This window comes from Spinacia oleracea, chromosome 4 (genome assembly GCF_020520425.1).
Source record: "Spinacia oleracea cultivar Varoflay chromosome 4, BTI_SOV_V1, whole genome shotgun sequence".
NCBI classification, from domain to species: domain Eukaryota; kingdom Viridiplantae; phylum Streptophyta; class Magnoliopsida; order Caryophyllales; family Amaranthaceae; genus Spinacia; species Spinacia oleracea.
This window is the reverse complement of record NC_079490.1, coordinates 49,285,109-49,308,275: the sequence shown is the minus strand read 5'-3', so window position 1 is coordinate 49,308,275 and position 23,167 is coordinate 49,285,109. Positions and strand designations below refer to the sequence as shown.

Below are 23,167 nucleotides of genomic sequence, written 5' to 3'. Positions count from 1 at the left end.
GTGATGTGTTGACTAAAAATTATAAGGTATTCAATAACTTTTATTATGTACAATGAGTGATGTATTGGACGCTGGTTAATAAATGAAAATGTTAAACTTGTTTATATAGTGAAATTCCCTGGAAACGTACATTTGTTTTTTCAGTTTTGGTCGAAGCTGTACTCAAATTCTAAATTGTATCTTAACCATGATAAAGTAAACTAATGTTGATTTTGTTGGAATTATTGAGGGTATTCCTCTTATTTGGTGCATAATTTAATGTGGCCGTATCTCCCCTTGGCATGGTTGTGTCTTCGTTTACCAATGCTTGTTTTAGTTTTCACGGTTGGCGGTTGTAGTTGTTTCTTTGTCTGTCTCCCTGCAATATAGATATTGATTAGTACCTACCGTTGTTTTATTTTGTGTTTTTGCTGTTTATATTCTGTTTGTTTTGTTGTTGAACATTGTACTTACATTTCATTTCTGTTTCTCTTCCTTGCAGTCCTTTCCACTCTAGTGTCATTTTCTGATGCGTTATCCAGCAGGTGCCTTGCCACTGTAGTGTTTGATCCTGTGGCGTTATCCAAGAGTGGTGTTTCTACTCCAGTAGTTGTGTCTGTGGCTTTTTCCAGGATTAGCCTTTTAGCTAGCAGGTGACTTTCCACTTCAGGGTTCGATCGTGTGGCGTTATCCAAGAGTGGTGTTTTGAGTTACAATCACCGTTGCCTACAATCAAGGCTGCAAGTTCATTAGTGGACGGTAAATTATATTGTCTGCCATCCTTAGATCGCGTACCAATTAGACGAACCCGAACAGGTTGCATTTCAACATTGGAGTAGCGTTCCCTGGCCATTCTGATGACTTTTGCAAGTGGATTGTGTTGATTTAACATTTTTGCAAGGCCGTCCACTATTTTGGGATCAAGATCACTTTCTGCATTGTTTGTCAGTGAGTTGATTCTGTTCTCAACTTCATTATGGGTGTCATAAACATATAGTTGGGTGAATCTTGGTTGTGCCCCATCTGGTGGTAGCAAAGATCCAATCTTATGGTGATTCTGACCATTAATTCTGAAGACATATGGACCCCTCCCTCTGTTGATTGTCTTATCCACTTGTCCACCCATTGATGTGAATGCAAATATGGAGTTGTAAGATCTAATGCTTTCCTTGAATTTTCTTGACTGAGAGCCCGTTTTAGGGTCAAGTAACAACTTCAAGTACTCTCTTTTCTCTCTTTACTCTTTCCTGGATCCAAACTCTTGCACCACAATGCGAACATACGTGTTTAGGCCCACCAAAGGTCCATGGTCGGGTGTACTTTCCTGTTAAGATAAAATGTAGGAGTCAAAATTAGTGTAGTTCAAAGTAGTTTAATCTAAATTTCACTTATGTATCTAAATATGGAAGTGGTATACTCACTATGATGCAATGCGTGTGATGCAGACCCTTCTAGTGTATTCCTTGAGATGTTGCTGCCCACTGTGTTGGAATAACAGTTTAATATTCATAGGTTGAATAGTGTATAACTTGCTGTAGTAGAATTAAGTTACCTCTGTTCAAGTTGGGTTGAGGAGATCTGGTGTTTTGGATATCAGTTTCAGTAGTAGGAGTCATTGAACCATCAGGTGGTAATGAAGAATTTAGTCTACGCCGCAAAGATGAGGTAGACTCTCTATTCTCACTCCTTCTACGTCGTCTTGAAGGTGTACCAGAACCAATAACATTATTGTTTGGTGCACTTGTTTCTCCTATTGTATTATTTTATAACTTAAGGTTATTGTCAAGAATTAGGGGTACATTTCATAATATAATGCAAGTTGTGACTAACTAACCTCTTGATGTAAGTGAGCGGTGAGCTCTTTCTACTGCATTCATCATTGACGCCACTGGGTGTTGTGGCCAAATCACTGGCAGATGCCTTGGCCGAGAATCTGTGACCCTGACATGGGTTGGGTTATTGTTTCTGGCTCTATTTCTCCTTTGTATGAGAATGAAGCGTCGCAAGAGCCTTCTATGCTTAGCTTCATCTCCATTATCCATACCTACTCTTTGTACTGCATTCATCATTGACGGCATTGGGTGCTGTGGCCAAATCACTGGCAGATGCCTTGGCCGAGAATCTGTGACCATGACATGGGTTGGGTTATTGTTTCTGGCTCTATTTCTCCTTTGTATGAGAATGAAACGTCGCAATAGCCTTCTATGTCTAGCTTCATCTCCACTTTCCATACCTGTTTTCCGAACTACAATAAAGTATGGTGGTTGGATCTACACCATGATTTCTTTGAAATTAAAGATTATGAAATTAAAACCTTTGTCAAAATCCTTACATAAGTAAGATACATTTTATTCGTCCAAAATATCACGAAAAAACAAAACACCAGCAGCTCATTCTAGATTTCTAATGTAAGACGTATCCCAAATTCTTGGCCCAACGTAGCTCTTGTATTAGGGCCGTATTTTCCTCACAAACATCCATATAATTGTGCTTTAAGGTTCAAAGCTCATTTCTTCTTTTACTCTTTTAATGTCTGCTACACGCCGTTTTTTTCTTTCATGGCGGATGGCATCTAAGTTGAAGTCAGCTATGTCAAATTGGTAGGATTCCTTTAATTTGTGTATGGCTATTTGTGCAGCATGCTCCTTTGCTGTTGCCAAATCCTTTGAACGTTGGCTTTTGATTTTTATTGTCGGGCCATCTTGTGTAGTTCTCAGTTTTATGATTGCTACATATTGTTGTCGTCGTTGCTTATGGTAATGTTTGTACAGTGGTAGTGGCAAACCATACCAGTTGATGATATCAGATAGTAGCTTAGTAAAGCTTATAGTGAAAAGTTTAGTACTCTTATTCATAGTAATTCTGCCAAATTGGAGAGCCAAATAAAAACGGAAGTTTAACAATTTGAGCAATGATATATCATATTGAAATGTAAACCACACATTCTTCAGTTTCATACTTTGGGGTTTATTAGGAGAATGAGATGCATCGTCAGTCATATTCTATTAAGTATAGATCAATGGTATTTGACTGTATAAAATTTTAAAGTAAAGGAACTACCTTAGTTTTCAAGAGCCAGCTATCCAAATGACAGTACAACTTCAGAAGGTTCACAAAGTACCTGTAGCCCACAAAGTAAAACAGAGCCATTAAGTTATTTGGAAAATGAGAGTACAACTTGAAATGTTCTGTATAAATGAGAATCAAGCATGAATTTTTGGTCCTGTCACCATTATATAAAATGGAACTGAAATTCCCTGTTCGAGATTAACCAATGGCAAAAACTTAGTGTTCTGCTTCAAAAGAGTCAGCTCACACCAATGTTGGTTAAACATATCCCATCCCCAGGTTCGTAATAAGTTCCTTTTGCAGAATAAACTTCAGACTACACCAAAGATAGGTTTCTGCTGCAGCTATCTGCTCCAAAATGATCAGGAATAGGGTCTGCCACCCTTTACAACACCTTAAGTACACTTATAGAAATCCATGACACTAAGACAGCCACATAATTATAGTGTAGCAGCATATAATCAAGCAACACAATCAAATGGGCATATTCTATAACTTTTAGGATTTCTGAATAATAAAACTATTACTACTGCAGACTATTGAACCTCACATTCCAACATCGTTTCCAGCAATTTCATCTCATTAAAATTCCCATATTAAATTACACAATATATAGAGGCCTTTCCAATACAATCTAAACTGAACAACTAACCAGAGTTTTTGTTGCAGGACAATATGATACTCAACGATCGATTGCAGCCCCTGTCTTACTCAAGCCTACAACAAACAAAACCCAAAACAGAAACAAATGATACTGTGTAAATGAAGAGCCTAATGCCATGAATAGATATACAAACACAGGAATTAAACCATTGTAATAGTTTAGATGCGTCAGTTTACCTGATTACTTCTCATAAACCTTTTTCAAAGGGGTCAAATTAGGGGCTGATGAATTCAGCAAGACTATAGGAATATATATACTGGGAACCTCCTAGAGGGGCTCAATTACGCAATTTCCGTTACAGATTTAGGCAATCAGTTGAGAAATTGATTTGGTTCAAAAGATAAAATTAAATTCATGACTTGAATTACAATTGATTGTGAAAAGAGTTAAGATAGATACCATAACTGAAATCGCTGGATTGTGCGGGTGAGGCAAGATCGGCGTCTACTCAATTACCTAGCCCAATTCGAAAACACATAGGCAGAAATCAACCCACAAAGACGAATCTTCTTCCTCATAATTTAATTGAGTACTCATAATCAATGTTTCTCTTAATTAAGAGTAATCAATTTATCATGAGGAGGAATTCGGAGCTACAAAGCCAGAAAGCAACCAACAAAGACGAATCTTCTTCTTCCTGATGTAATTGATTACTCATAATTAATGTTTCACTTAATTAGGAGTAATCAATTATTAGGAAGATGAGGATTGGAAAATCCTAAGAAAACGAAAATCTGGAGAAGGCCTTCAAACTTCAAAGTGTCAAGGAAGAAGATGGGTCGGTGATGTGAGCAGTAGAATTAATGTACTCCCATTTATTATAATTCTTCTTTTACAGGAAATATATAAATTATAGATAGGAAATAACACACAAGTAACACTTGGCGGAGTTGGTAAAAGTTGAGCAGCGTTATTACGGAGGTTGAATTTTCGAGCCCTTTGAACATCATTTTTTGGTTGTATAGATTAGCGTGCCACAATTTTATTAGATGCTTCGTTGTCGCAACGACACTGGTAGATGTTGACGTGGCGGAATGCAAGTGCAAGGAAAGAGGGGCATACGTGGCACATAGACGTTTGTCAAAACGCTTTTTAATATAGTAGTATAGATATGCCCGAGCTATCTTTCCCTCAAAAAAAAAATATATTATCTATTATTCATTATTTATTATTCATTATTTATTTATTATTTATTACTTATTTTTGTAATTTATTGTTTATTATAATTGTTATTATTATTAATAATAAGTTCCAATAAGTTTAGATAAATTCCAATAAGTTTCAATAAGTTCAGATCAGATAAGTTCAGGTGAAATAATTTGAATAGAACACAACTTAAATTAATCAAATTGAATTAAATAACTAATAAATGAAAGTAATCTATGGTAACTAATTGCAATAACAAAAGTTTTAATTGTTTATACTTTCGCACGTATCGTGTGCATATAAGACTAATAAATTTATAACGGAAGGATCGGACTAAAACATCATTTGTACTTACGTACAACACGTAACTGGGAAGGTTGATTGAACTCATCAAAGACATGCAAATGAGTTTCCCTTAAGACTAGAAAACTAAAATTCAACCCCAACTCCCCAACTTCTTTCCTACAAACATCCCAACCACAACCATCCATTTAATTTCCAATAAAACATTAAAGTTACGTGGTAGATAACAACGCAATCTATCTACCCTTTTTGCCTTAAATCTTGGTCATCACTGACGCACACATTTAATCTACTTCCCAACTCAACTGGCATTCTTAGTCTATAAACTTTGGCCATTTTGTACTTTAAAAATTAAGCAAATAATTCAAATGTAAAGATTAGAAAAGGACACCCCAAAATAAAATACATAAAGAATAAAAAAAATGAAAGAAATATTTATAAATGTATGCATCCTCTAGCTAGTGGGAAAAAATAAGAGTCTCGTGCAAGTGTGCAACTATAAATTTGATCAATTTTGCTCACCAATGGTAGTATAAGTATAACTTTACAAGTTTTTGTTCGACATATTCGTTGCTTCAAATTTAGTTGGAGAGGGAACAACGTAACGGGCTACTCTTGCTAATTTCAATAGGTATGTCTTTAAACTCCGGCCTTCACCTTTGTTTGATGTTTGATCAATATATTAGTATTTTGTATATAGTCCGTATGAATTATACTTGATATTGTTTTAATTCCTCAAAGTATATTCTTGCTTTGGCGATCTTATTTTAAATTCCCAGCATGATATCTCTCAAAAAATCAAAATCATTTATTTGGTACACAAAAACACACAATATTATACTGTACGTCACTTGTTAAAGAGAGGAGAAACTATTGCTAGCTCTTCCTCCATGTAATAATAGTGAGTTAGTGACTCCTTACAATAGTGGTAGTGTGGTACCAGCAAAGAATTACGTGGGTATCAATAAACCAAATTGCACTCTTTTAAGAATACACTAATTTGTAGTTTTGTACCAATTCAGATTGCTTATGTCTAACATGAGCGCAAGCCCTTTTTTTTCGACTTATCGTACACAGACCCTCGTTTTTAACCACTACATCAAGACATCATTAGTAACGCAAGCCATTGTAATATTTGCAGTATTACGAATAAACTTTTGTACGGGGTCATATCCAGATCAAGGACAGAAGAGCAGACCTGACTTAAAAGGTCAGCTCTACTCTTGAGGGACTAGTTGTACGGGATCATATCCAGAGAGGGCAGAACATAAATGACAGAGCAAACCCTGACACCCAGGGCACACCCAAGTCAAAGAAAGACTCTAAACCCCAAGCCAAGTATATGCAGCCCAGGCAGATCAAACCTCCCCAGATCACGTGTAAAGATACAGAGCAGAGCTAGGCAAAGCTGCATCAGTCCAAGAAGGGACCTGCAGGCTAAACGACAACGACAAGGAATAAAGTACATCGCCGTCATACACGTGGCGGCATCTGAGTAGGCCAAAGTACAGAATAGTACGCCTATAAATAGCACCCACATCATTCATGATGGGACAGATTCTGACACACGGTACTTGCTCCACCTTCTCTCTATACTCTCTCTCTAAAGACTTCTTACCTATTTGCTGACTTAGGCATCGGAGGGGGTTTCCTCGGTTAAACCCCCGAGGTTAGCTCACGTTTGCTCTGCTTGACAGGGCCAAGGCACTCCGGAACGTCCTCCCAGTTCCACACCCGGAACAAGTGGCGCTAGAAGGAGGGGACTTCCCAGACCTTGCCTCTAAAAGACCTACCCTCCCACAAAATGACTGAGTCAAGCGAACCAATAATCCAGCAAATAGAACCACCCACCTCTAGAAACAACCAGAGAACCACAAATGTACCCTTGTTCGGCATGCCTCAGAGTCTTGGTCCTCCAAGAGAGACACCACAACCCAGAGCTATGGCAACCCCTAGCCAGGGCCAGGGTATCCCAATTCCAACCAGTGCTTCACTAGCACGATTGGGGGCACAGTTCTCACCCGACCAGATGCGCACAGCAATAGAAGTCCTGACATTCCTTACTCAAACAACCCCACAAGCCCAGGTCATGAGAACAGCCCCAGAGGTTGAGGTTGAGCAGAGTAGAAAACGTCCCAGACCCCAGCATAGTCCGAATGTTTGGAGGAGGAATCTTCAGCAGGACATGGAAGGGGCTGATAATCAAGAGTATGAAGCAGAGAGTATCACACCAAGCAGAGCTCAACCCCGGGCAAGGACTGAACAAGCACCCAGTCAAAGACACCATTCCATGTCAGGTATGCCCAATCCCATCCGAGCAGTAGTTAAACCTGATAATTCTCCCTTCTGCGATGAAATACTCTCTGAAGGAATGGAAAAGATAAAAATGCCCACCTGCAAATACTCCGGAAAGACAGACCCAACGAATCACCTCTCTGCCTTTGGGGGACACATGATGCTATATACCAACACAGACTCTATGTGGTGTAAGGTCTTTCCTTCCACTCTAGAGGGGATGGCACAGAGCTGGTTTGGTAAAATACCCAAAGGCACCATAACATCTTTCCGGCAGCTAGCTATCTTGTTTCGCACCCAATACGTGGCAAACATTGCCAGAGAAAGGATGACAGGGGAGCTGATGTCAGTCATCCAGGGGCCTCAGGAATCTCTGAGGGAATACATATCCAGATTCAATATGGAGGCGTCAAATATACCCAAGTTGCAGCAAGAGGTAGCAGTCCTGGCCATGATGACTGGTCTGCGGGATGGAGAGTTCAAGAGTTATCTGGGCAGAAAATCATTCACAACCCTGGCAGAGGTACTGGGAAAGGCGAATGAATTTATAAAGAGTGAAGAAATTGGCAGAGCAACCTCACGTCGATATGTGGCAAGTGAGAACAATTACGGTAGTCAGAGCAAGAAAGAGCCATACAAAAAAGAATACTCAGACAGAAGAGAAAACCCACAGCCAAGAAGAGACTGGCAGGGACCAGGCAGAGGCAAAGGTAACGAGTTTAAAACTGAGAAAAGGGGGAAGTTTAACGAGTATACCCCCTTAGTGGCATCCAGAACTCAAATTTTTGCCATCAGCAAAGAAGACGAGAAGTGGCAGAGACCTCCCAAAATGTACAACAAGTACAGGGACCCAAAAAAGTACTGTGACTTTCACAGAGACCATGGCCACCTCACAGAAGAGTGCACTCATTTGAAGGATAATATCGAAGATCTGATCCGGAGGGGATACTTGACTCAATTCAAAGCAAAAAGCTCGTATAGCAGGACATATGAGAACAGAGATAATGATAATAGGTCCGACAATAAGAAGGCGGAACCCAAGCAGAGCTACCCAGCAGACCAAAAGAGAATGGGCGACATCTTGGTCATAACAGGAGGGCCAGTTTACGCGGGAACCACTGTTAGCGGGGCCAAGGCCAGTGTGAGCGAATTCAAACACCAGGTTAATTACCATAATTCTGGCAGGTGGCCCGCCCCTCCAAAAATCCCGCAGTGCACTTTCACAGAGGAGGACTGTAAAGGCATAATATACCCCCATGACGACCCCATGGTGCTAGCCCTGAATGTAGCAAACAGAAAAATCCACCGTATTCTGATAGACGGAGGTAGCTCTGCGAACATCTTATTCTGGCCTGCTTTCCAAGAGTTGCAAATTGATGAGAAATATGTAAAACCAGTCAATTACCCAGTAATCGGATTCACAGGAGCCACAGTGATACCAGAGGGGATAGTCAGTTTGCCGGTGCAGATTGGCCAAGGGAAGGATATCAAGGATATCATGGTAGACTTCATGATTGTGAAAGTCCCCGCAGCCTACAACATCATTCTTGGCAGACCATTCATCCATGACGCAGGGGCTGTAGTCTCCACTTATCACCTTACCATGATGTATACGACAAATGATGGCCGCTCAGCCAAGGTAAAAGGCAGTCAGGAGCAGGCCAAGAAGTGCTACCACACTGCGCTAAAACAACCACCCAGACCCCCACCACTGGCAGAAGAAGAACTTCCCCAATCTCGAAAAAGAAAGAGAGCAGAGCGCAAAAAAGACAAGTTGTTAAGCATGGAAAACTTCGAGCATCGGGAGGAAGGTCTGTTGGAACCTACGCCAACTGACGAAACTGAGGAGATAGAATTAGAGGAAGGGTTGACAGACCGGACGGTTCGAATTGGCACAGACGTAGACCTATCCCTCAGAGTGAACCTCATCGGTCTGCTGAAAGAGCACGCAGACATATTTGCTTTCTCAGCGGACGAAATGCCAGGGATTGACCCCAGTGTTATGGTCCATAGACTGAATGTCAGCAGAGAAGTTAGGCCAGTGAAACAAAAGAAAAGAAATTTTTCGACAGAGAAGAATGTGGCCATCCAAGAAGAAATCAACAAATTGCTAGCAGCCAAGTTCATAGAAGAGTGCGATTACCCAGAATGGCTGGCTAACGTTGTGATGGTAAAGAAAGCAAACGGTCAATGGAGGATGTGTGTAGACTTCACGGACCTAAACAAGGCCTGTCCGAAAGACTGTTACCCATTGCCCAGAATAGACCAGCTGGTTGATTCCACCAGTGGACACGCTCTCTTGAGTTTCATGGATGCATTTTCCGGCTACCATCAGATCAGTTTACTCGAATCAGATCGTAAGAAAGCTGCTTTCATCACAGATGCTGGAGTTTATAACTACAAAGCCATGCCATTCGGCCTGAAAAATGCGGGTGCAACCTACCAAAAGCTTGTAGATAAGATATTCGCACAACAAAAGGGCCGGAATGTGGAAGTATATGTGGATGATTCCATAGTCAAGAGCAAAAAAGAGGCCAATCACATCGCAGACCTGCGAGAAACATTTGCTACGTTGAGACAGTATGGCATGAAACTAAACCCAAAGAAATGTGTGTTCGGTGTTAAGTCAGGAAAGTTCCTGGGATTTCTGGTCAGTGAAAGGGGAATAGATGCCAACCCAGAGAAGGTGGAGGCCATACTCAACTTGCCAGAGCCAAAGAACATACGAGATGTGCAGAGATTAACGGGAAAGATGGCAGCACTAACTCGTTTTATCAGTAAATCCGCAGATAGATCCCTCCCATTTTTTCAGGTACTGAAAGGCAACAAAACATTCAAGTGGGAAACAGAGCAAAAAAAGGCATTCGCAGAGGTAAAGAATCACCTAAAGAGCCTCCCAACAATAGCCAGACCAGAAGTAGGAGATGTTTTGCAGTTGTACATCTCGGCCTCCAAAAAGACTGTAGCAGCAGCCTTAATAGTGGAAAAGGACAAAGCCCAACAACCAGTATATTTCGTCAGTCACATTCTCAACCCCGCAGAGCAGAGGTACCCACTGATCGAAAAAATGGCCTTCGCAATTATGATAGCTGCCAGGAAGCTGAAACCATACTTCGACGCTCACAAGGTACAAGTATTGACAAATCAGCCTTTGGAGAAATCATTGCGAAGGCTGGATACCTCAGGCAGGTTGCTGAAATGGGCGGTAGAACTCTCAGAGTACGATATTGAATACAGGCCAAGAACGGCCATAAAGGCACAGGCATTAGCAGACTTCATAGCTGAGGCATCGTACGAAGAAGAAGAAGAACCTCTGGGGACCTGGCAGATATATGTAGATGGCTCAGCCGCAGTAACAGGGTCAGGAGCAGGCATTATAATGACTTCACCAGAAGGTAATGTCTTTGAATATGCCATAAAGTTCAAATTCAAAGCCTCAAATAATGAAGCAGAGTACGAAGCAGCGATCGCAGGCATTCAAATGTGCAAGGCAGCGGATGCTAAGAAAATCGTGTTGAAAACAGATTCCCAATTAGTGGCCAGTCAGTATAAAGGCGAGTATGAAGCTCGAGAACCGTCCATGCAGAGGTATCTGGCACTGATGAAAGAAGCAGTAGCCCAGTTGGAAAGCTTCGAGATCCAATTGGTCCCCAGGGCAGAGAATAGCCAAGCAGATGCTCTCTCAAAATTAGCAAGCTCTTCGCTGCAAGACCTGGAAAGAACAGTGATGGTGGAAGTACAGGAAGAGAAGAGTATCGATAAGAGACCCATGGTAAATGCCATCAGCACAGAGCCTCAGTGGTACGACAGTATAGTATCATACAAGCTTGGCAGGGGTCTCCCCACAACAGAGCCAGAACAGAAGAAGATAAAGCGAAATGAGCACTGGTTTGTGATCTACCAGGGCAGATTGTACAAAAAATCCTTCTCCCTACCCCTGCTGAGATGCGTCTCAACGGAGGAATCACAGAGAATCATTGAAGAAATTCATGAGGGCATATGCGGTAATCATATTGGGGGAAGAACATTAGCTTTGAAAGCCCTCAGGGCAGGGTACTATTGGCCAACTATGGTGAGTGACTCGCAATCATACGTGAAGAAATGCGACAAATGCCAAAAGTTCGCTCCAGTAATCAATCAGCCCTCAAATGATCTGCAACCAATCGTCAATCCCATACCATTCGCTCAGTGGGGAATGGACATCCTGGGTCCGTTTACAGCCGCGAGTGGGGGAAGAAGATACCTGATCGTGGCAGTGGATTATTTCACCAAATGGATAGAAGCAGAGCCCACAAAAAGCATAACAGCGAAACGAATGAAAGACTTCATCTGGAGAAACATCATCACAAGATTTGGCATCCCAGAAAGTTTGGTCTTTGATCACGGGACACAATTCGATTGCACACCGGTAAAAGATTATTGCGCAGAGCTAAGAATCAAATTTGCTTACGCATCAGTATGCCACCCACAGAGCAATGGACAGGCCGAGGCGGCGAACAAACAGATCCTTGGAGCTCTGCGAAAGAAAATAGAGGATTTTAAGGGTGCATGGGCAGACCTCATACCAGAAATTTTGTGGTCCAATAGAACAACTGAGAAGGAGGCGACAGGAGAAAGTCCCTACAAGTTAGCCTTTGGAACAGAAGCAGTATTACCGGTGGAGGTTGGCCTGCCCAGTTTCAGAGTGCAGTACTATGATGAAAGCACTAATGAACAACTCATGAGGGAATCGTTAGACCTTCTGCCAGAGGTAAGGTTGCTAGCAGAGCTGAGGCTCACAGCAAACAAAGAGAGAATGAGCAGAGCTTACAATAAAAGAGTCAAGCACAGGCCTATGCATGTGGGAGACCTGGTACTTAGACGAACAGCAGCTACAGGAAAGGGCAAGGCAGAGGGGAAATTCACTGCAAATTGGGAAGGACCATACCAGATCACAAGGGAGATAGCCCCTGGCTCATATCATCTTATGACAATGGATGGAAAAGAGCTAAAGAATAGTTGGAACGCCAACATGCTCAAAAAATACTATGTTTAGTACAGATGACCTATATAATGATAAGGCAGGATAAGCCAAAATTATCCCTCTTTGTACTCCTTCTTACAGAATACATATAATAAAATGAGCTTGGCGGTTCCAAGAAAAGATAAAGTAATAAGCAAAGCACGACGTAACTTAGAAATACGTCATGATACACACATTCAACAGATGACTTGACTTGATCACTCAAGTCAGCTGAAGAACAGTGTCATGATGAATTTCTAAGTTAGAATATCGCAGAGCAATTTCTGAGTTTCGCCTTGGCTAGAACCAAGACAATTCAAAATTGGAAACAGCCCAAAAGGCTAGTTAGAATACCGCAGAGCAATTTCTGAGTTTTGTCCTGGCCAAAGCCAGGACAATCCAATAATACGCAGCCAAAGTAGGCTGGAATAAATATGAAGATACCTTGTGAGTTTTGTCCTGACCAAAGCCAGGACAATTCAATCATACTCAGCCCAAAGAAGGCTGAAGTAAATACGAAAACACTTCTCGAGTTTTGTCCTGGCCAAAGCCAGGACAATTCAATAAGGCACAGCCAAAATAGGCTGAAGCAAATGCGAAAACACTTCTCAGTTTCTGTCCCGGCCAAAGCCAGGACAACTCAACAATACACAGTCCAAAACAGGTCGAGACGAATATAGAAATACTTTTTGAATTTTGCCCTGGCCAAAGCCAGGACAATCAAGCATGCAAAGTGGGCCAAATGGAAATATGGGGGAAACAAAACAATAAAAAGAAATTTTGCAAGCAAAAAGCAACAAGGTAAAAGACAACATAAGCACGACGAGTTAACAAACAACGGGACCGGCGGCTATACCTCAAAAACTTATGCAATGTACAGCCCTACAAAAATGGCCACTGTTGATCAAAACTAAAAACGATAAAAATTATCCCAGAAACAAATTCTTACTCTCCACGCAGGGAGGACAAAAACAACCAGAAAATAAACTACGCATTGGCTGAGGTAGTGCAAGATGAACATGGGGACAGCCGCCTGTGCCATTATTGCCCAACATCATCTTCAGCATCAGACAGAGGCAATTCCCCAGGGTGAATATTCTCAACACAATGATCAGGCACCCCATCATCTTCTGGCACCGCACCGCCCGCAGCTAGAGACGCTTGCTCGGCCTCCCTCTTCTTTCTCAAAAGCTCAACATGGAGCCCAGCCAACCAAGCAGCTTCGATTGGAGACCAGTCAAGATCAGGATGCTTCTCTTGCACTATCAGCGAAGCAGCCTTCCACCCGCCATCATAGCTCTGAGTGCGCAGAGCATACTGCTCATCTGACCGACGGAAGTCGCGAACGGTAGCCGCAAGCTGATCTTCGATGGAGTTCTGCAGTTGGGCCATCTCATTGTCATGAGACTGCTCAACAGAGAGAAAGTCTTGCTGGAGAGCCTCAATTTTCTGCTGTCCGGTGACCAGATCAATTTGGGCCTGAGAAAAGCTAGCCTGCAGCTGATCACGCTCTTCAGTAACAAGCTTCAATTGATCATTAGCCGAAGTAAGACAAGTCGAAGATAACTCCAGATCAGCAGTGAGCTCCTCAATTCTCTTCTTTTGGCCCTCTATGTGAGCAACGTTGGCAGCAAGTCGTTTTTGGTAGACTATGAAGACTTCTGTCAACTCACGAACAGCGTTGCCACACTAAGAACACAGAAAAAGAGACAAGCATTATAAGTTGGTGCATAACAAAAGAAACAAACCAATGTACCAAAGGAGAAGAGAAGTAAACCAAGTATACCTCCATGACCTTCTGGCAGGCATTCGCCCCAGGAGTATACAAACGCTCTTTCGGCAGGTCGCTGGGCAACTGCAGACCTCTTAACATCCTCAGGGCAAGCGTCCCGCCTTTCTCAGGGTAGTTCCCATATAAGCTTTCTGACTCGGACACATCCCAGCGCGGGACAAAAGTACGATCCAAAGCAGCAGGACCAGAGAAGATAGCAGCCAGCTCGGGGTCGGCCTGGGGGCGAATGTCGAGAAATTCTTTCTCAACAAACTCCTTATGCCGACCCGTGATATGCAGGTCAAGATCATCAGCAGCCAGATCACTTCCTTGAAGCTCGTGCTCCAAAAACTGTCGAAGAGAGCTACCAGAAGTGTTGCTACGATGGGGATCAGCCGCAGAAGGGGAGGCTCGAAGTTGCTCAGCTCCGCTATCAAACCTAGGTTGTTTCCCAGGACGCTGAACAAAAGGTGGCTCCTCAGCTTCGATATCCACAGGCTCCGACGCAGAGCCCGAACAACCTGGCTGGTCACATACCTCACCAGCCACCTCCCCAAAATCATGGCCTGCATCCTCTGTCGGAGCTGCGAGCCCAGCCTCGAAATCGGCTCGGTCACGACGAGAGCCTGACAGAGCACCACGATGGGAAGCTCCGCGAGAGGTCTGCCCTCGACGAACAGGAGTGCTCGCAGAAACAGTGTTTGTAGAGGAAACCACTCGAGACACTCTGGGAACGATCCCAGAACCGCCACCCCGACCAGAACGGCGTGTAGAACTTCTCCTGCTGCCCTCTATTTGGTCAGCCAAAATTTGATACCCATTCGCAGCAGGATCGGGGGGAGCAGCGCAGATGAAAGAGCCATCAGCCCGAACACCCAATTCCTCAAGATTCAAGAATTGACGACCTAAAAAAAAAAAAAAAAAAAAAAAAAAAAGGAGTAAGCAAAAAAAAAAAAAAAAAAAAAAAAAAAAAAAAAAAAAAAAAAAAAAACTCGCACAAAGGGAAAAGAAAACGTGAAGTGAAAAAGTAACACAGAACTAACCTTGAGGGTGAGTAGAACAAAGAAACATAGCGGACAGCACGTCATTCCGCAGAACATAACTTGAATGCGGAAGCCAAACACGAGGCAACCGCCCAACCTCTTTACCAGCAGCATTGAACTTGGGCTCAGATGAAAAATGCTCAAAAGCCCTCTCCTCCAAGACAGCACCATCCAAAATCTCGACTCCCTCTAGCCGAGTCCGAGGTCTAACAAAGCCCCGAGCAACAGGAAAGTCAGCAGGGACAGCGAGCCAGTAAAACCTATCCTTCCACTCCTTTTGGCCAGTAGGCATCCCATGGCAGGTCAATCTTCCACGATTGCAATAGATGGAAAACCAGCCAATCTTGTTCCCAGTACCGCTGTTGCGCAGATGATGGACTCGCTTGCAGAGAGAAAGGGTCTCAGGAAACTCCAAAAACCGGCAAACCCAAATATAGCTGATCAAAGTACGAACAGCGAAGGGATGAAGCTGAGCTAAGCAAACGTTGAAGGCACGAAGAATCTTCACCAGGGTAGGATCCAGAGGAAAGCGCAGACCAAAATCCAGACTATAGGCATAAACGCCTATGCACCCCTCTGGTGGATGAGTAATCCGAGCATCATCGTCTGGCACGATGAGTCGATAACCATCAGGCAGACCATAAAACTCTTTACCAACAACAACGTGATTCTCTTTTCGCGCATCATCAGTCCACTTAGTGTTCAGCTTCGCGTGTAAGGGACCAAAAGCAGAGGCTTCAGAAAGGTAGGGTGTCGAATCCCCAGGAACGACATTCTCTTCCACGTAGTTGGGAAAAGGCCTCATCTCATTCACCTGGGCCAAAATATCCTCCCCACCAGCTTGCCCACCCACGGAAATAGTGACATGGTTGGCCATCATAGAACGAAAAATAGATTCCCGGCGTCTGTAAACACGCAAAGACAGTTCAGACTCATTAGCTCCAGCAAGCTGTTCAAAATCATCTAACCAGGCCTGTTCAGACAGAGGCTGAACATCAAGCCCTGGGGGGACATTGGACGGCGGATTTATCCTAACTATCCGCGACAGATAATCATGGCGCATCTCCCTAAGAGTTTGACGTAAAGATGGGGACAGGTCGGCCGTAGAGTCAGGACACCCAGAATCACCCGCATCTGGGGGGGGCGGCTCCTCCCCAGAGGATTCATCGTCAGAGGACAAAGGAATCACAACAGGCACAGAGCGAGACAAAACATCATGCATTGATTTGGTTCTGTGCTCAGCAGAAGCCCGAGTCTCCTCATCAGAAGATAAAGAGACAGAGGAGGGAGAAGAGGTAACATAGGAAGCAGAGGAAACGCTTTTAGCGCCCGAGCTACTAAGGTTTTGGCTATCAGATGCATCAGACATTATGAACTGAAAGTCACAGGACAAGGGAAAAGGGCACAAAAGTAAATAACAAAAAAAAAAAAAAAAAAAAAAAAAGAAAAAGGGGAAAAGCTACTCAACAATGGCGGAAGTTCAAAAACGACTTAACAATGGCGAAAAATACCAGAAATTGAAACCCCAAAGAAAGACACTAAAATCAAGCGAACAACAAACAAAAGTCGTGCAAAAGAATCGAAAAAACAGCAAAAAATAGAAACTTACCGGAAAAAGAAGATAGAGTTAGAATCAAAAGAAACACAGCAACGAAAACCTCCCTTCGCGAAATGGCAAACGAAAACACGAGGAGCAAATGACCACCACAAGCAACAAGAACACTAGCAATCGACCGGAAAAGTGACGGCAAACACAAAAATGTGTAAAAGATCGAATTTTGAGAAGACTTTTGCAAATAACAAGCAACGGAAAATGAGAGCACTCGAATGTTTTTCTCAGAAACACCAAGGAGAGAGAAGGTAAGAAATGAAGATGAAGAAGGAAGGAAGTTACTTTTTTCTCTTTAAAAGCCAAAGAAGAACGGCTAGGATGCGAGCAACGATACAGTTGCACAAGCAGGATGAAGGACACGTGTAGACCTCAATACAACCAAACTTAATCATGATGAAGGACGGTCCAGATTGAGCGACGATTCCAATTGACTCTTCGGATGGGCAACGCGTGGCACGAGGAAAAGCCGGTTAAAATCCCCAAAATTTCTCACCATTCAGAAAGCCCGCCCAAAAAAAAAAAAAAAAAAAAAAAAAAAAAAAAAAAAAAAAAAATAGATCTACTCTGGAGGGACTGGTAGGAAGAAAATACACAGCCAGGACAAAAGCAAAAAACCAACAAAACAAGCATTGCAGCCCCAAAGAGTCCAGATCAAGGACAGAAGAGCAGACCTGACTTAAAAGGTCAACTCTACTCTTGAGGGACTAGTTGTACGGGGTCATATCCAGATCAAGGACAGAAGAGCAGACCTGACTTAAAAGGTCAGCTCTACTCTTGAGGGACTAGTTGTACGGGGTCATATCCAGATCAAGGACAGAAGAGCAGACCTGACTTAAAAGGTCAGCTCTACTCTTGAGGGACTAGTTGTACGGGATCATATCCAGAGAGGGCAGAACATAAATGACAGAGCAAACCCTGACACCCAGGGCACACCCAAGTCAAAGAAAGACTCTAAACCCCAAGCCAAGTATATGCAGCCCAGGCAGATCAAACCTCCCCAGATCACGTGTAAAGATACAGAGCAGAGCTAGGCAAAGCTGCATCAGTCCAAGAAGGGACCTGCAGGCTAAACGACAACGACAAGGAATAAAGTACATCGCCGTCATACACGTGGCGGCATCTGAGTAGGCCAAAGTACAGAATAGTACGCCTATAAATAGCACCCACATCATTCATGATGGGACAGATTCTGACACACGGTACTTGCTCCACCTTCTCTCTATACTCTCTCTCTAAAGACTTCTTACCTATTTGCTGACTTAGGCATCGGAGGGGGTTTCCTCGGTTAAACCCCCGAGGTTAGCTCACGTTTGCTCTGCTTGACAGGGCCAAGGCACTCCGAAACGTCCTCCCAGTTCCACACCCGGAACAACTTTGATTATCATTCACAATATATTCATTGATGCGATGATGTCCCATATTCAATTACAACACGATTTATTCTTATGCATCAAATGCGATGATGACTACTCAGCACGATTTATTCTTAGATTCATCAAATGCGATAATGACTAGAAATACATTTTTTTTATTTTTTTGGGTGCAACTAGTAAGACACTTGGTAATGGAGTATCTCATTCTCGTACAAAGTCGAAGGTGATAAAAACATGTTTGTAAAAAAACCATAGAAATACATGTCTCTAAAACTGGACTTAATTTAGAATGTGAGAAAAATCCCGCTTCGACGAGCGTAGTTAATATTAATTTAATATAATACTTCTACTTTTAAATTCTTACATGCAACCCTAATAATTGTTCGCAGTCCATATCATTTTTTTCGTATCTTCTTTTCTTTTTGGTGCAAATGAGCCACAAGGGCGGGGATGAGAATCGATCCCAGGATCACCTGGAACCGGGATGGAAGCTCTAACCAACTGAGCTATCCATCACTCTCTTTCGCATCTTCTAATCGTACACAAATCATCAGCTTTAACCATAAATCAAATCTTTTTATGCAAATGAACATGATACAAATTACAAATAGGTGGATAATATAAATTTACGCTGAGTGAATAAACGTGGATTCCTCTAATATTTATTACGGAGTATTTATTCTTGACGAGGAGTGGATTCCTTTTTATCAATACTACTATTGGAATAAAGTCAAAAAAACTGAATTTAAAGTGGAGAATTTGAATTTGTCCAAAGTAGTTTGTTCCTTTATTTTTGGGGCTCACCTTATTTATTTACTACAGTTGTTTGTTTGTTCTAATTTGTTTGTTTTTCACCAAACAAAGTTTAAAATTGATGTGGCATCACATTTCATTTTCATAAAATTTACGTGTCCTCTTCTTTTGGTAACGATTCTTCTCTATCTTCCATACTACTTATATATACTTCCCTTTATGTGTGCATTTTCTAATCTCTATCACTTGACGAAAAATTCCCATTTTCCCTTTGTTTGAGAAATTGTGTGAGTTTATAAAATAGGTTTTAGAAGGGTTTAATTAAGAAATAAAACCCATAATTTTGTTTTGGAAATTGACAGTTTTTTGGTGAAGTTTCAGGTGAAATGGGTGAAGTTGCATCACAAAATGGTATTTCTCTATACTTTGTCTTGTTAATTTTCTCATAAAATTGCATGAGTGATTAATTTTTGGATGTGATTAATTGTGGATTGTTCTAAGTTGGATTGTGGGTTTGGAATTACATGATAAGTAAAACTTTCTGAGAAGTTTGATTAGGAAGTGAGAAAAGTCGTTTAGTTGATCATAAAACTTTCCACAGAAAGCTCCAATAAGCAAGGGGTAGATAAACAACTTCCTCTATTTTGTGGGAGCTATATTGCCTAATGTTGTTATCAATTAAATAATTCCACATTTATCAATTTTAATGTCGACCAAACAGGCTTTGATTGATAGGGTTATTAGCGGTTTCTGTAGTTACTTGTCTATTTCTTAGGGATGACTTCTGCTTGTTGCTTAAGTTGGAGGCCCTCAAATATTTGCCAAGGATGGATATTGTTAGTAGCTCTTGAAACTGAAACTTATGTTTGTTTAGGTAATACCGCAATGGTGGTGGACATGCGATCAGATACAGTGACGAAACCAACAGAAGCAATGCGTACTGCAATGGCAAATGCTGAGGTTGATGACGACGTGTTGGGTTATGACCCAACTGCTCTTCGCCTTGAAACAGAGATGGCAAGAATCATGGGCAAAGAGGCAGGGCTTTTTGTTCCATCAGGGACTATGGGAAATCTCATTAGTGTACTTGTACATTGTGAAGTCAGGGGAAGTGAAGTCATTCTTGGAGATATCTCTCATATCCATATTTATGAGAATGGTGGTATTTCTACCCTTGGTGGGGTCCATCCCAGAACGGTTAAGAATAACAAGGACGGTACAATGGATTTGGAGTTGATTGAAGCTTCCATTAGAGATCCTAATGGGGAACTTTTTTATCCTATGACTAGACTTATTTGCATTGAAAACTCCCATGCAAAGTAACTAGTATTCTTCTTCTTTTTTTACTTTCACTTGCTCATTTACAGAGATTTACCCTTACTTCAATAATAACCCATAGTTGCTGTTCTACTGCAGCTCTGGTGGTCGATGCCTTTCTCTAGAGTACACAGACAAAGTTGGAGAGTTGGCAAAGAAGCATGGTCTCAAGCTTCATATTGATGGGGCTCGTATCTTCAATGCTGCTACAGTGAGTGGAAACTTCTACTCCGTATAAAACAATCTTGATTTTATATAATCATGGTTCTAAAATAGAAAACCCATTTAACTTGGGAATTCACCTCAATAGACTAAGCACCCATAGTAGTAATTAGGATTTATGAGTAAACTACAAAGTACTCAGTAAAATATAAGAAAAGGGAATTGCATAAGTGTTAATCTCTGATGGCATGTAGAGTATGTCATCTGCCTTTAGTAGATATACTGTCATATGGTTGATTGTGTCATCTTATTTCCCTCTCTTCTCTTCTGATTAACTCGGTTATCAATAAAATGATAATGACTTGTTGGTTAGTGTAAGTTAAATTCATTCGCAACTTCTGTTGTGTGGAAAATATGGTGTATTCCAAAGTCCTTTAACTAAGGTTTTGTTCTTTCCTTGTACCTTGAGTTGAGTTTTGGTATAGAGTGGAATCAGGAGATATCCGTTCAAGTTTCTGGCTCACTCATCTATTTATGATTTTCAATTTTAGATGCATATGTTACTGTAGTAATTAATTCCATACACGTAATTCTAGATGCATATCATTTTTAATTTTAGATGCATATGATTTGTAATTTTAGATGCATATGGGTTTGCAGGCACTTGGGGTTCCTGTTGATAGACTGGTGCAAGCAGCTGACTCAGTATCGGTAATTTTGTTGCTATAGTTGTAATTCCCGGTCATCAGAAATTTCCGTTTACACAGACCTTTTAGCATCTTGTTTATGTTTCAAGAGGAATCACAGCTTGTTGAAACTCTTAAAATGTTTTGGAAACTTGAACATCCATTTTGCAAGCTTCTGATGCTAACTTATTCTGTAATCATTTCTCTTAAACCATGTTAACTTGTGGCACATGACTTAAGGTATGCCTCTCAAAATCTCTTGGAGCACCTGTGGGAACTGTGATTGTTGGATCAAAGAGCTTTATAACCAAGGTATCATCACTTAAGCTTGAAACCATATGTTGATATGTAGTAACTTTTGTCTAATTTAGATTTAAATGCTTAGGCAAAGACTTTGAGGAAAGCTTTAGGTGGCGGGATGAGACAGATTGGTATCTTGTGTGCTGCTGCATTGGTTGCAGTGCAAGACAATGTGAAAAAGCTTGAGGAAGACCATAAGAACACTAAGCTATTAGCAGGTTATCCATCTTCCTAGGCCTATATATATTCATGCTTTTAAACTTGTGTAGTTTTCCCTTGTTTTAACTCGTTTCTGGTGATATCTTGTATGACAGAAGGATTGAACCAGATAGCAGGGATAAAAGTTGATATGAGTGCAGTTGAGACAAACATTGTGAGTAATCTGCAAACTAGAACGGACACAAAACATCCTTTCCCTAACCCCTCATTCACCAGAATTTGAGCATATAAACTGAACTGAACTGAACTTTGGAGTTAGGACACCTTATCACATGGATATGACTGTGTAAAGTCACTATGCATGCTAGTTAACAGAGTATATTGTGCTTTCCCTCAGGTGTTTGTCAACGTATGTGAGAGCTCGAATACAACTGCACCAAAACTTTGCAAGCACTTGGAGGACCATGGTGTATTGGTTATGCTAGAGAACACCTACAGGTCAGTTTTTTTTTTTAAAAAAAATCTTTAATCATGCAGCATCTTCCATTCTTCTTCAAATCACTAAGGTTTGCGACATGCATTTCTGGTAATAATGTATTTCTGTAAAGTTCGCTACTTTTTCTTTCTTTTTCTTCATTTTGAAGAACGCCATAATTCTTTCTTGTTCCTTTCGTCAGAAGCTGAAATTGTTAATTTTTTCCCCAGAATGAGGATGGTTATTCACCATCAAATCACCGAAAATGATGTGAAGCATACTTTGTCATGTTTGAGGGTAAATTCAAGTCCATTCTTCTACAGTATTTCTCCCTTTGTTGATTTCTTTTGGTTTTTCTCTTCAGACAATCAGCAGAATATAATCCCATGCTGTTAATAATCCCAACTCAAGATTTCACACTAGATAATCTCAACTATGAGAATTGTTCAAAAACTATCTACCATTATGTTTTGCCTTAGATTCATCAAAAATACTAAGTAACCCCAGTGCAAAAATATCATTTGTTCTATCAATATTCGATTTACGAAACTTGGTCTTGTTTTGAATATGACAGCAAGCGATAACTGGGGCATCAAGTGAACATATTGACAAGTGAGAGGAATTGAACTGCACCTCGGCATTTACTGATTATTAGGTGAATGATCTGTAGACTGTGAAATCTAATTTTATGTGATGATTCATGAAGAACTATGTGTAACAAAAGTATGTGAACTATAAATATAGTGTGTCCTATTTTACATTCGATGTGTGTCTGTGAGATTGTCCTAGTACATAAAAGAGTCCTGACAGTTTTGTGATTTTTACGCATGACAACTAGAGCCATAAAATATAACACATACAGGAATTCGCCATGGATTTACCATGCCGGGAAATCTAAACCTATATGTACTTCACCCATCTACCAATTCGGGATTGTAACTTGAGTCGATATTTTGTTGAATGCACATATCATAAAACGAGCCATATAAAACTCTTGTTTATAAGACTCACAGCTTCAATATTATGAAAAAAGCATGTGTACATTATGAATATAATGT

The 23,167-nt window shown here is 41.3% G+C and overlaps 2 protein-coding genes across 10 annotated transcripts; one reads left to right on the top strand and one right to left on the bottom strand.

Moving 5' to 3' along the window:
- Positions 1-79: 79 nt before the first annotated feature.
- On the bottom strand, positions 80-4,530 carry LOC110798498 (uncharacterized). 4 transcript variants are annotated; one of them, XM_056826757.1, is made up of 8 exons: positions 4,112-4,530; positions 3,701-3,765; positions 3,040-3,100; positions 1,814-2,841; positions 1,532-1,729; positions 1,401-1,460; positions 454-1,303; positions 80-358 (listed from the first exon to the last, which is right to left on the bottom strand). In XM_056826757.1, the coding sequence occupies exons 4-7, from the start codon at positions 2,208-2,210 to the stop codon at positions 1,182-1,184; spliced, it is 777 nt and encodes a 258-aa protein (XP_056682735.1). In that variant the 5' UTR covers positions 2,211-2,841; positions 3,040-3,100; positions 3,701-3,765; positions 4,112-4,530; the 3' UTR covers positions 80-358; positions 454-1,181. The 4 variants fall into 4 exon arrangements, with proteins under 4 accessions (XP_056682735.1, XP_021859368.1, XP_056682737.1 ...); XM_022003676.2 differs by having other exon boundaries at positions 1,814-2,224; XM_056826759.1 differs by having other exon boundaries at positions 1,814-2,101; positions 4,112-4,524.
- Positions 4,531-5,644: 1,114 nt separating this feature from the next.
- LOC110798492 (low-specificity L-threonine aldolase 1) lies at positions 5,645-22,869 on the top strand. Of its 6 annotated transcripts, none has more exons than XM_022003671.2 (11): positions 5,645-5,792; positions 19,392-19,421; positions 19,885-20,329; positions 20,427-20,538; positions 21,150-21,200; positions 21,416-21,487; positions 21,561-21,693; positions 21,790-21,848; positions 22,032-22,132; positions 22,340-22,406; positions 22,684-22,869. In XM_022003671.2, exons 2-11 carry the CDS (start codon positions 19,397-19,399, stop codon positions 22,723-22,725), a joined length of 1,107 nt encoding a protein of 368 aa, XP_021859363.1. In that variant the 5' UTR covers positions 5,645-5,792; positions 19,392-19,396; the 3' UTR covers positions 22,726-22,869. The 6 variants fall into 6 exon arrangements, with proteins under 6 accessions (XP_021859363.1, XP_056683386.1, XP_056683387.1 ...); XM_056827408.1 differs by having other exon boundaries at positions 5,647-5,792; positions 19,386-19,421; XM_056827409.1 differs by lacking the exon at positions 5,645-5,792 and adding an exon at positions 19,111-19,181 and having other exon boundaries at positions 19,386-19,421.
- Positions 22,870-23,167: the final 298 nt, after the last annotated feature.